The following is a 12,694-nucleotide window of genomic DNA, read 5'->3' as shown; positions in this document are numbered from 1 at the left end:
TGTTTCTTCTTGAAATAAATATATATTTACAATAAGAAACGCACCCCATTATTAATGCTAATTTTATTCGTGGAAATGAATTGTACAGGTCCAATAAAGATGGGTCTATCTGCGGAATTAGGTAAACGTGGTTTAACGGGTATGTGTTTTCCTCTGGAATTAAATACATATTTACAATAAAAAACGCACCCCATTATTAATGCTAATTTTGTTCGTGGAAATGTATTTTGCAGGTAAAAGATCTGCGGAATCAGTACACAATGCAATGGGTACAGAGTCGACCAAGCTTTCGGGATAGGTTTCCAAGCATCGATAAATGATTATATTGGACAGCTTATTCTCATACTGTAGACTTAAGAAGTTATAAGACGTTATTTTTTGCTTTTAATCTCTTTTGCACTTAATACAATTCTATAAGTATTGAAATAAGCAGTTGCTAAACTTTCATTACAAAATATTGTAATTTCTATGCACTTATTATTTAATCGTGTTAACAACTTTATTAGGTGATGGGCTTATAAAATAAAAGAATGGTCAGCATAACATTGTTTCAAATTTTATTTCCTTCTACATAACTTTTTTGTTACAAAATTAAATGAATTCTTTGTTTAATGAATACGTTTATTTGAACATATCGCATCTTATATCCGTCCTCAACACATCGCTCGATCAGTCATCTTTTTATGATTCTTGACTGTTAATTATTGATCCATATATTAAACCGACTTCATTCTCGTAGCACTATACATATACATTCTACTTGCGTTTTACTTACCCATATATTAAACCTATCATAATTTATTTATAATTACATACCTAAATAAAATGCATATATTATCGAGAAATGTGTAAGACTACATTATAGACTTGTACGATATATTATATAAACCATCAAAAATTGTAAATAACATAGTTACAATTTACTATATAAAAACTAAAATATTAAAATAATTCTAATCCGTACAGAATATAAGATGTTTTTAAAAACTACTACTACGTTTATAATTTATAAGATTTATTCTTTATAATATTTTATAAGAATAATTTTATGCATTTTTTTTTACTCCAATTGAACTTAGTCCTCACTCTACTTTCAATTAATTTACGCAACGTTACATTAATGATAATTCAGAATAATATTAGCGCCGTTCTGTGTTCATTTCGATCCTTTTCATTAAATATTTGTTTGCATTGAATCAAAAATTATACGTATATATAAAAAATTGAAATAAAATTTATAAGCGATTTGCAATTGAGAATATGACCTCGGTATTATTCCATTGTTATTTTCTTATGTAGTGTTATTGCCGCGTGTCAAAAATGACTTCCAGATAAAAGTAACCATCTACAATTGATAATAATTATTTTGAATACCTAAAATAGTCGCCGCCCAAGGATAAGCAGCTTATTATTTAAATAACAGTTAAATGCAGGCAATGAATCGCCATGATAACAAAGATAAGTGCAACAGTGCGCATTTTATTTGCTAACTAGTTAAACATTTAATACCAAATTTTTGCTTGTGTTGTCCTTTAGAAATTTGTGTTTTAAAATTGATACAACAGTGAACCACACAAAAAAAGAAGCGACAATCAATGTAGTACACGCCGAATGTTTCTAATCGATAAAGGAAATTATTTACTGATACATATCCTTACGAAGCTTAGTCTTATACGCCAAGTATATAAAAAAAGTATTGTACGTTACATTTTTCCTGAACCAAAAATAATATTTTAACAAATAAAAGTTTAAAAACAAATATGATATTAAATTTAAAAAAATTAAGTGTGTCAAAGACCCTTAAGAATAAAGATTCGAATAGTAAGGACAAGCGTTATTGAGCCAACGCAGGACGAATTTGCTCATACATCTATAATCTTAATATTATTCCAAATATACACAAAAAATATACATTAATTTACTAAGAACTCTGACGTTTCGACTCTAAATATATGGTTATCTTAAAAGAGATAAACAATTATAATATAATTCTAATATATAAAATAGTTAACAATATAAATTCATATTCTATGTGATATATACCTATACATACAATTTTAGAGTTTTTTTTCATACGATATTCATTTGTGCACTCCAAGGTGTTTGTATATTTGTTGTCATATATTCGTATCGCAGGTGAACTTAATCATAGTCCTACCGATAACTGTGGAAGTTCGTAATACGGTCATCCAACATACACATATACAAATTTGTCGTGTGAGTCTCTAGGGAACAAAGAGTCATGATTCGTCAATCGTATAACAAGAATAAATAAGGAATAAATAATATAATAAAAACAATTTAAAAAATTAGAATTATAGATACTAAATCCGTAAGTCAAGAGATTAAATAGAAAATAAAGTTAAGTGATCAAAATATCAAATATTTAAAATATTTAAAATATTTAAATCAGAAATTTGTCAAGATAAAAGTCCGAGATAAATAAGCGGTATAGCGCCTCGACAATGACAGTGCCCGTATACTCACAGGTCATCTTTCGTCTTTTTATATACTTGGCGTCGCGCCGCTACTGCTTCGCTTGATAATTATATATTTGACGTATGATAATAAAAAGTTAGTAATGCAACTTAAAGCCATAAATATACAAGATAGCTGACAATGCGGTAGAAATCGGTCATACAAAAACGAAATCACTATATGTCACGAAAATACCGATAAAAGAATTACTGTTATCGATTCAAATATATACAATATTTTAATATTAATATTAATATTAATATTAATATTTATTAATATTTCAATATTTTATATTTTAATTCTCATCATTTTTTCCCAAATCTTTTAAGCTCCATCTACATAAGTCGCAAATGCAAAACGCAAACGCAAACGCAGACGTTTCTCTCTTTCTTTTCTTTTATTTTTTGACGTTTCGTTCTTTTTTTTTCTCCGCGTTTGCGTTTGCGTTGTGCGTTTGCGACTTATGTAGATGGGGCTTTAGATATTAAAAATTAAATATTTTTTAATATGTGCATTTAATATGCAATTAAATATTTTTAATGTACATTTATTGTATATTAATTTTAGGTTAAATTGCTAATGTTTCTATTTATATCTTTGCATGAAATTTCTTTTTGCTCGCTGGTTGCGAATCTTTAATGAATGGCTAATATATATATGGTCGATTTGGAGATATTCAAGTATTGGAAAAAGAGAAAGTGATGAATATTAGGTTTGTTCGCGTTGCTTGAAATTCTCAAAAACTTTTGCAGTACATGCAATGCGTACAGAGTTTTAAAAATATTCGTTTTCTGAATAATTTTAAAGTATTTATTCGATATTATATTCATACTTTTTCTCTATTCGATATTTCGATTCAAATACAGAAAAAATATCGAATAGTCGATAACATCGAATATCGACATTCAACGGTATGAACAACTCATAACCTATAAACCTAATATAAGTCCTCATCTTCCCGCGAGCATAAAGTATTTTAGTATTGTACCATACTTGAGTTTTGTTAATGCAAATTGTTCTGTCGGAAGAATAAGAGTAGCTTTTGGAATTGATGTCGTGAAGAAAAGTGAGGTTCCATCGCTTTTAATTTAGTCGTTCGATCGTTGTATTAAAGAGATCGAAAGTTAAATTGGGAAGTATGTCCATGCTTGCGGAGCGTCGGCAAAAGCAGAAATGGAGTCTCAATCCACGAGGAAAGTGGTGGACCGAAGGTTAATATATTTTGAGACACATAAGCCGCATAAAGTTCACTTCTGCCTGTGATTTATAAATTATTACATGCCCGATTATTGCATTCATTGCACACTGTGTGATCTCAATTCGTGTTCTCTCCATTGATATGTTAACGTCGACACACACAGACTCGAACAAATTCGGCCAGAGGATGTTGGAGAAGATGGGCTGGACGAAAGGAAAAGGACTTGGCGCTAACGAGCAAGGCATTACAGAATTTTCTAGCGTGTCGCACAAGAACGATACAACTGGTAACTAAAACAATCTATAATTTTTATATATAGACTGACTATTTTGTAGAGGCATTGCAAGCTTGAATGAAATGTCATTTCCTTTTTAAAAGGTGTAGGATATGACAAAAATGTCGAGATGTGGACTGAGCATCAGGAGAAATTTGGGGACTTGCTGCAGCAGCTCAATGGAAATCAGGATCAAGACGCTGGTAAAAATTCAGCGAATGAAGACGCTAATCTCAATGGACAGTCTATCGAGCTGAAGTCTAAGCAGAGTCATGCTCGCATACAGTAAGCATCGCATTAGTCTCTTATTTCTGCACAAATATCTGTAAACACAAGATTTACACACTCAGATTTGGACAAAATTCCAAGCACTTTTTGTGATATCTATCTTTACAAATATTATAATTTTCTTTATAAAAATAACACTAATAAATATATTTCGTCTATTTCTTATTATTATTAGTATGTTTTTTTGAAATGAAAATGTACTAATTTATTTGCAGTTACAAGAAGTTCACACGTGGCAAGGATATAACTAAGTACAAGTCAAAGGATCTGGCAAATATATTTGGCCAAAAGGAATTAGCGGAGAAGAAAATTCAGAGCAAGACAAAGAAGGATGATATCCCTGAGACAGAAGTTGGCGTCAGAGACAATTGGTACGGAGTCGCCACAATTAACGGCGGTAATATGGCCGATTACTTCAAACTTAAGTCGAATTATAATAATACTGATCGCTCGACATATAATGTAAACAACGATGCAAACTTATCGAGCAGTATGACTGAGAACCGAACGACTGACTCTGAAAGTGAGAGTGATCAACACGTTGGTTTTGGATTTATATCGAAAACGGAAGGTACCCAATCGGTGGCCAATTACGGAGCGTTAAAAGATTCTGACGGAAAAAGCAGTTACGCTTTCGATAATCCTTGCTTGGGATTGAATAGTCCTACAGAAACTGCCGGTGGCACCAACCGTGGATCTCCTGCAAAGTCTATGAAGAAGAGAAAGAAGGAATTTGAAAGTGACAATTTGCATGTCACTGAAATAGATAAACGTAACGCGAGAAAAAAATTAAAAACGGAAGTCATTGATGGTGATTGCAGAAACGGTTTCATTAATCCAGCCCTCAATCTAGACGCAAGACCTGAGGAAGATTGTAATGGCAAGGAGTTTGAAGTGGTCAGAGCACAGTTTGGCCTCGAAAACTGCGGTTTAGATCTGACGGACGAAAGAAATGGCAAGAAACGTGTAACATTTAACGATCACGTCATGTTGTACGAATACAATTTAAATTCCACTAAGAACAAAAGGAAAGGAGAGGTCACATTGGATAAATTTGAGGTTGAAAATAAGAAGAGCAAAAAGAAACGGAAGCACGAGAGCACTGCGACTCCTGTGACGAATGGATTTGTCAATAAAGCGTTAGATGTGCAAATATTATTTGAAGAAATTAATGATAACGAGTTGAACGAGCATAGAAATAAGAAAGTTAAAAAAAGGAAGGTATCCAATCTAGAAACGATACAAGAGTCACCAGAAAAGGAAATAATTGAAATCAGTACAGAATCGGAGGATACTTTGGATACTAATGGTGCTGAAAATGGAGAAACAGACAATGTGGAACCAAAATTAAAGAAGAAGAAGAAGAAGCAGAAAAAGAAAGAAAAAGAAGAGAAAAGAGCCAAAGACATTATAGTACTTGATGCCATAAACGAAGAGCCAGACATTGAAATTGTAAAAGTAATAAGCAATAAAAAGAAGAAAGCTAAGGATAGTAAAGAAGAAGAAGAAACGGCAATATCCAAGAAATGTAAAAAGAAAAAGAAAAAAGATAAGGAAAATTGCAAGAGTGAAAAACATACAATTCAAACTGAAATAAGCAATGATCAACAAGATATCAAGATATTAGATAAATCAGATTCAAGGCGACAACAAAATGATTTAATCGAGAGTAAAAATAAAGATGCAGCAATAATTGAAACGTTGCTAGATCCTACAACCAAAGAAGAAGAAGAAAAATCATTAGAAAAAACTAAACAAAAGAAGAAGAAAAGGAAAAGCCTCGACAAAGAAGATTCGAATGAAATTAATGTTTGTAATACAGAAAGGGAAATCTCCGATAAGGAAAACACTGATAAGGAGCAGGATTTAAATGCCAAAAAATTAGTAAAAAAAGATAAAAAAAGCAAGAAATCAAAACATAAGAATGCGTCTGACGTAGAAGATTCTTCTAATCATAACAAAGAAGTTGCGGACGTAAATGTTACAAAACAGGACGAAATAGAAAATGCGGAGTGTACCGAAACACCTTCAAAAAAAGGTAAAGTGATTAATGCTATCGACAATATAATCAATAGCCCATGGAATGTAAAAGCGAGAATGTCTAAGAAAATGCTGATAACACTTTTCCATAACAATGCAATATTAGAGTTCCCAGGTTCTAATATTCACAATATAAAAGGTTATGGTACAGATGATGTTGAATGTGAACTATAATATATATATATATAGAGTAGTTTTAGTAATAAAGCATTTTTATACATAACGACATTTATAACATATGCAAATATTATTAAATAAAAGTATGCGTGTATTTTTAATTAATATACATTAATGTGTATTGATTTGTAAGATGAAATAAGTTGTATTTATAACTATATTTATTTGACCGATAATGTGATTTCAATAAAGATATTTTTTATACAAAAATCCTTATATTGAAATAACAATTCTTCATATCTTCTATTCAAATTTAAAAAAATGTATAATTTGTAATATACAAAATTTATTCAGCGTTCCTGACTTTTTTGAATAAATTTTTTAATCATAATTATTGTGTAAAATGTACAATTGAAATCTTATATACATTTATCTCTCATATCATAAATTATGCTAAATTATCATGTATGTGACTGACATCTTCTAAGCTTAAAACTGCCTCGCGAATACGAGAAACCTCTTCCAAATCTGATTCATTTAATTTTATTACAATTCGTGGTATATAATCCTCTTCCGCTGAAAGTACACAATATTGGTGATCTTCTAACAAGTTTTTTATTTTGCTTAAGAGCTTTGGATCACATCTAAACTGTAACAAAAAAAACCTAATATATAATAAATATATACAAATTGTAATTTTGATATCGTACATGCATATCCAAACACATACATGTTCTTCGTTGTATATATTTTTGTACGTGATTACAATTTTTAAAGATTATTTATAATTAATTAAAATATAAGCTCTCTTATTGAATACCTGGAAATATTCTGTATCGTTCTCTTCGAATTGTTCCACGTCTTCTGCACCTATGTTAATGGCATCCTCCATAGCTTGTTCCAAATTATCTTTTTTTTCGACTATTATACTGCCGGCATGAGTAAATGCGTTTTTCGCAGAGGTATCTGTAGCTTTTCCTCTGTGTGCACAATTAAGAAATATTAGACGAAAGATACTACATTTTGAAATATTTAATTTATGCTGGCTCGTATAACATTTGTATACAAAAGAACTGTATGATGAGCAGATATTGTATTAGGTAACATAGTAAAGCAAAATTTCGTTTCTAAACATTCTCAGATAATACTTTGTAATGTATTTCGAGTTGACATTTTATATATACTGGAGACATACATATCGTTCATACTTGGTCTTTTTAAGTTTTATATTCAGCTGAATTGCGAACGTCTTGGGATTATCCGTTGTATAACGTACGAGCATGACGTAACCACTTGGTCCACGAACTTCTAGCACACCTGTCTGAGTCTTGTTCTTGCGTGCCTCCATTTTCTCGAGAAAAGACTTTATCGATGCCGCAGGCATGTTCGCCTTCTTAGCTCGTTCGATGAGTTGTGCCAATTTCGAATTATTACTAGGCTTCGCACTGCCGTTCTCTAAAAAAAAACATTTTTTCTTTCATAACTTGAACCCATATTTAATTATTATAAAATCATTATGTTGCAACAAAATCAAATGTAAATGACATGTATAAGAACATTGAAAAAATATATTCCAAATTAGCTATTAATTACGCGAGTAGAATTTTTTATTTAATATAATATAAATATATATATATATATATATGGGAATTTATTGTTTAGCATTTATCATTACACACAAGTCACAATTAATGAAAATATTACATACCCTGTATTGCAATTGTCATTTGTAGCTTCAGGTGATGAAATAGTACCATTCGTTTATTATCATTTTCCTCCTTTATATGCTTTATATTCGCCCATTTGCTATGACCGGCGAATCTTTTACTGTTGTTCAACAGAAAATAAATACGCCTGTTGATCAGTGATCTGTTCAATACTTGAGCCATTTTTGGGAAGGGTTACGGTGCATCTCGTAGCAGACGACAATATATTATAGGTTCGCTTTTTGGCGAACTACCGACTACGGCTTGTCTTTCGCCTCTTAATTTTTCTTCAATACTCGGTATCTACATGCGACTGTCTTATTTTAAGAATGGAAAACGTAGAAAAATACTCTTTAAACTGTAAACGGTTAGAAGTTAGATCTACTATGAAGGAGGTTAGAATCGTAAATCGTTCGCACAGCGTTTAATCATGATAGAATATCATACAATTTCAAGCAATTCATTTAATTTCATCGCTAATTAAATAAAAAATCACACATATGCAGCAGATCGACGCGATAACTCAAGTAATTGATTATCGTCAATTTTTTATCAACCAAACAAACTAAACAGAGCCGAAAGTTCGATATTAAACTTCGAAGTTTAACGCGAGATGGAGCCACTTGGCGACTTCTACAATTTTTATATTTTTATGGATTGGTCCCTCCCATCACGTCCGATTAGCTTAATCAATTGATTGCATTTAAGAATTGCAAATTGTAAAACGTATAATTTATATAAATAAATTACAATTTGAAAAAAATGGACAAAGGAAAACGAAAAGATTTCATCTTAAATGTATAATCGGCTAAAATTACTAAGGTAATCGGAAATAGTGGGATCTTATATTTCTCTAGCTTTCATGCCTGTTCATTTTAACTGCACTTTCTCGCAATTTTCCTCTTTCTGTTCCTATTTCAGGTATAAATACAAAGTCGACTATGAGATATCTCTCGCTGCATCCAAAGAGTACAGACCGTTAAAGTGCGGAGAGTGCAGGTAACGCGAACGGACCGCACAGGACCACGTGACACGTCGCCACTGACGTCACGGTTACGTGGCGGCCATGTTGCTTTGGCGGCCGTAACGAGTTCGAAACCGATGCGAGACCACTCCGCTTTTTTCGCATCTTCTATTGGAAAAGACTGAACTCGCGCGCGTAAGTTGCATGCGTCCAGCGTCAGTACCGCGTAAGCTGTCGCGCGGATAATTTAGGCGTGCGGAACTAATTGCGCGCAGCGGCAATTTGCCGCGAACACCTGGCGCGGCTAACCCTTTTGCAGGGCGTTTACGAATCTCCGCGATACGGCGCGGCCAAATGTCGATTTTGCGCCGTCGCGCCGCCGTTTGAAGTCGAACATAGATCGCACGTCCGCGTCTCTCGCCGGGAAAAAGTGACGTCGCGCAGAAAAATATACGTCGGAAAACGCCGGACGCTGGACGAGGCGGGGGAGCAATCGTTGCAGAGATTGTCAATCGTGTCGGATTAACGCGCGCCGACCGGCGTAATTCGCCACGATTAGCCCGGTTCGCGACGATCGCGTATTTGGCAATATGATCGCGACACGCCAGCCGTTTCGCACGCCGCGTCGTTTATAGCCGAAGCGAGATCGCTTTCGCGTCTTTCGCCGGGAAAATGTAAGTCGGCGTAGAAAAATACACGTCGGGAGCGCCGGACACAATTAGGTAGGTAAATATTCGTTCCGGATTGTCAGTCGTATCATATCGGATTAAAGATGCGTTCCCATTGAGCGCGTCACGCGTCGCGTCATCCGTCGCGTCGCGAATTAATCAACCAGAATATCCCATTTTGTTGCATCATTTGCCGCGCGACTCCTTACGCGACGCATCGATTAGTTTACTCGACATTCTAGACTATTTTACACGGAAAGAACAATTTTGCTGAATCCAGATCTGAAAATAATTTTTGTTCAATAATCAAAATAATTTTGTGCGAAAGTCAAAGTGATTGCTGGAATATCATAACGTTTTATAGCAATGCTTATCAGTCTTAACATTCCAACAAATTATTTTGATGATTCAACAAAGAATTATTTTCAGATCTGTTTTTAGCAAAATTTTTAGATCTTTCAACAAAGCTGTTTTTTCCGTGTAGAAATAAAAGAATCTTCCTTTGCATGAAATCCCGATCGCGCGGCAAATTACGCAATAAAATGGGACGTTTTGATTGGTAATTTCAATTTTCGGATGACGCGACGCGTGACGCGCTCAGTGGAAAACGCACCCTAAGACGCGCGATCGTAATGCGCGGCGTCGCGATTTGCATAGTTGATTAATCGTGACGCGCCGGTCATTTTGATCTCGCACCGTAATATCGAGCGAAGCGCGCCGAAATTGTGCCGCATTTCTCGCGTTTCTTTTGCCGACTGTATAAACCGACTGTTGTGGTTTGATACCGTGTATTTGTCGCGTTGCAGGATTAAAAACGTAAAGTATCCGGAGTGGAAAAAGCTGCAGGCGGATCATCGGACAATGCGTATTGCTGCGGAAAGTCGAGATAGATGGTAACATTGCAATTAGTAATATGTAGTATAATCTTTATTAAAATGCTATTTCACGTGAAATGTACTGAGAGAATAGAAAATGATCCTACATTTTCTCCATAAAAACTTCTTTGAAAAACACGTCGAAAATCTGCGGTGTTACGAAGAAACGTGCACATGAGAGACCGCAGATTAAAGTTTGTCAGGAAGGTTTACTGCGATGTAATTACTGAACGTAATTAACTGCAGCGCTCGCTTCCTTGTAGTCTTTCGGAAAAAGGAAGGAGAAATCAATTTCTGTACCCGCGTCAAAGAATTCGACGTCGTCAGATTTGCCGTTCGACAGGCAGCCAGCCGCGACAAACGCAGAAATAAGACTTGCACGAAGCGAAAGTTTTATATACTATATTCACACACACCTTCCCCCTTTTCCAGGTTAATCACTTGGCGGCGGCGCGGCGGGTCCCGTCCGCACGGTTTTCAAAGGAACCAGCGGCTACAAAATTAACGCGATTAGGCCGGCGGTGGACTCGCTCGGGGGTAAGTAAAAAGAATGGCATCGAACGAGTCGACTAAATTTAGAAAAGCCGAGGGTGAAGGCGCTTAACGAACCGGGCAGCGCGAGAGGGTCGATATTTAGTCCGCGCAATCTTCATCTTGGAAGCCGCGCGCGCGGCAGGGCTTTGAAAAGTTGCCGCGTTCGAGCCACGGTAATAAAGCGGGAGCGCACCGCGCGCGATACGCGAGGGTCATTAAAGATGCAACAGTCGGCGCAATATTTTTCCCTCCGATATTCCTCCGTAAATTATCAAGATTTGTAGTCGGCGCGATAACCCGTTAATTGCAGCCGTTTGCAATGTGTTTACTTAATGAATATGCACGACAGTGGGTGGTGGAGGGACGCGTGTGCACTTTTAAATGTACATAGGTATAATATTTTAATGTCGTTGTTTATGCAGTTTTCCCCGCGCCGCGTGTTAATAATAGTCGCAAGTAATTTAACATCACGATGTATTTAGGAACAAAACTATTGCGCTCGCCGGTTAACTTTACGTGTAACGTGGAATGGATGGATGAAGGTTTCATTACAAGTTTATCCCCGAAGTTTAATTCGCCAGAATCGCTTGATTTCGAATGCCACGTAGCTCCCTGTAATTAGACGTTGGCCGATTCGTATTTCACACACGGCCGATATATTATCTTTTATTATTTCCACACGTATCACGTTTCCGTACATTCGAATTACAATGATATCTTTTATTGTTCTTATATGTATTATATTTTCGTTATATATATATATATATATATATATATATATGTATTCGAATTGCAATGATATCGCGTACCATTTCATTAGTAGATTGCGCGACGAATTTGTGTACTGTTCCGTCATCGTATTAGGAAAGTTAATTAATAGTCAAGAGTGTATGTATGCGAGTCCAATCAATCATTCTCCATCTCATCAGATCGTTAGTCATTCGAGAGGGGTCACAAGTGCTCGACTCTGGTTACAAGTAATGGAATAACAGCGACCGAATGTGGATAATCGTTCATCATTGTTTCTACGAATAACCGTAATTTTTATTTAAAATGAAGAAAATACTCTAAATTTATTATCATTTATTAGTCTCTAAATTTATTATCATCAAATCATAAGAGGCCAACGATCCTTCGGCTTCTAAATTTAATTGACGTGCAATGTAAAAGACTTATTATAGAGAGAATGAAACGTGCACGATAAAAAACCGATATATATCATATATATAATTACTTTGGCTCAGAGATAAATATAAAAGATCGAGAAAAGATTATTGAAAAAATTAATAATTAATATATTTGCATTTTTCAAATATTGATTTTCTTTGTTGAAAAAAGAAAAATATAAAACTCTATATATGTATATGTATATTAAAAAATTTATATATATTATCTCTCCTATTATATATTATTACAAAAAATGATATATATTTACATATAGAGCAGTATTTTTTATAAAAAGATATATTATAGATGGATATTTAATATGGATATTATTTGTATCTTCTATACGTACACAACATAAATAAAAATTTGGTATAGAACTTATACT

General features: G+C 34.2%; 2 protein-coding genes and 2 long non-coding RNA genes across 5 annotated transcripts; 3 read left to right on the top strand and 1 right to left on the bottom strand.

Moving 5' to 3' along the window:
• Positions 1 to 60: 60 nt before the first annotated feature.
• LOC105456077 lies at positions 61 to 543 on the top strand. The gene is made up of 2 exons (XR_975213.1): positions 61 to 139; positions 234 to 543. It is a non-coding gene; the product is annotated as an uncharacterized LOC105456077 (long non-coding RNA).
• A 2,851-nt stretch (positions 544 to 3,394) lies between these two features.
• On the top strand, positions 3,395 to 6,665 carry LOC105456076. Its single transcript, XM_011699854.1, has 4 exons — positions 3,395 to 3,689; positions 3,840 to 3,962; positions 4,055 to 4,235; positions 4,454 to 6,665. The coding sequence occupies exons 1-4, from the start codon at positions 3,617 to 3,619 to the stop codon at positions 6,450 to 6,452; spliced, it is 2,376 nt and encodes a 791-aa protein (XP_011698156.1). The 5' UTR covers positions 3,395 to 3,616; the 3' UTR covers positions 6,453 to 6,665.
• Positions 6,666 to 6,759: 94 nt separating this feature from the next.
• On the bottom strand, positions 6,760 to 8,710 carry LOC105456075 (translational activator of cytochrome c oxidase 1). The gene is made up of 4 exons (XM_011699853.1): positions 8,104 to 8,710; positions 7,604 to 7,850; positions 7,216 to 7,375; positions 6,760 to 7,044 (listed from the first exon to the last, which is right to left on the bottom strand). Exons 1-4 carry the CDS (start codon positions 8,282 to 8,284, stop codon positions 6,844 to 6,846), a joined length of 789 nt encoding a protein of 262 aa, XP_011698155.1. The 5' UTR covers positions 8,285 to 8,710; the 3' UTR covers positions 6,760 to 6,843.
• A 447-nt stretch (positions 8,711 to 9,157) lies between these two features.
• On the top strand, positions 9,158 to 12,422 carry LOC105456074. 2 transcript variants are annotated; one of them, XR_975211.1, is made up of 4 exons: positions 9,158 to 9,260; positions 10,540 to 10,626; positions 11,041 to 11,145; positions 12,072 to 12,422. It is a non-coding gene; the product is annotated as an uncharacterized LOC105456074 (long non-coding RNA). The 2 variants fall into 2 exon arrangements; XR_975212.1 differs by lacking the exon at positions 9,158 to 9,260 and adding an exon at positions 9,270 to 9,787.
• The last annotated feature ends 272 nt before the right edge of the window (positions 12,423 to 12,694 follow it).

This window comes from Wasmannia auropunctata, unplaced genomic scaffold (assembly GCF_000956235.1).
Source record: "Wasmannia auropunctata unplaced genomic scaffold, wasmannia.A_1.0 LD335787.1, whole genome shotgun sequence".
In the NCBI taxonomy this organism is placed as follows: domain Eukaryota; kingdom Metazoa; phylum Arthropoda; class Insecta; order Hymenoptera; family Formicidae; genus Wasmannia; species Wasmannia auropunctata.
This window is presented reverse-complemented; position numbering and strand designations above follow the sequence as displayed.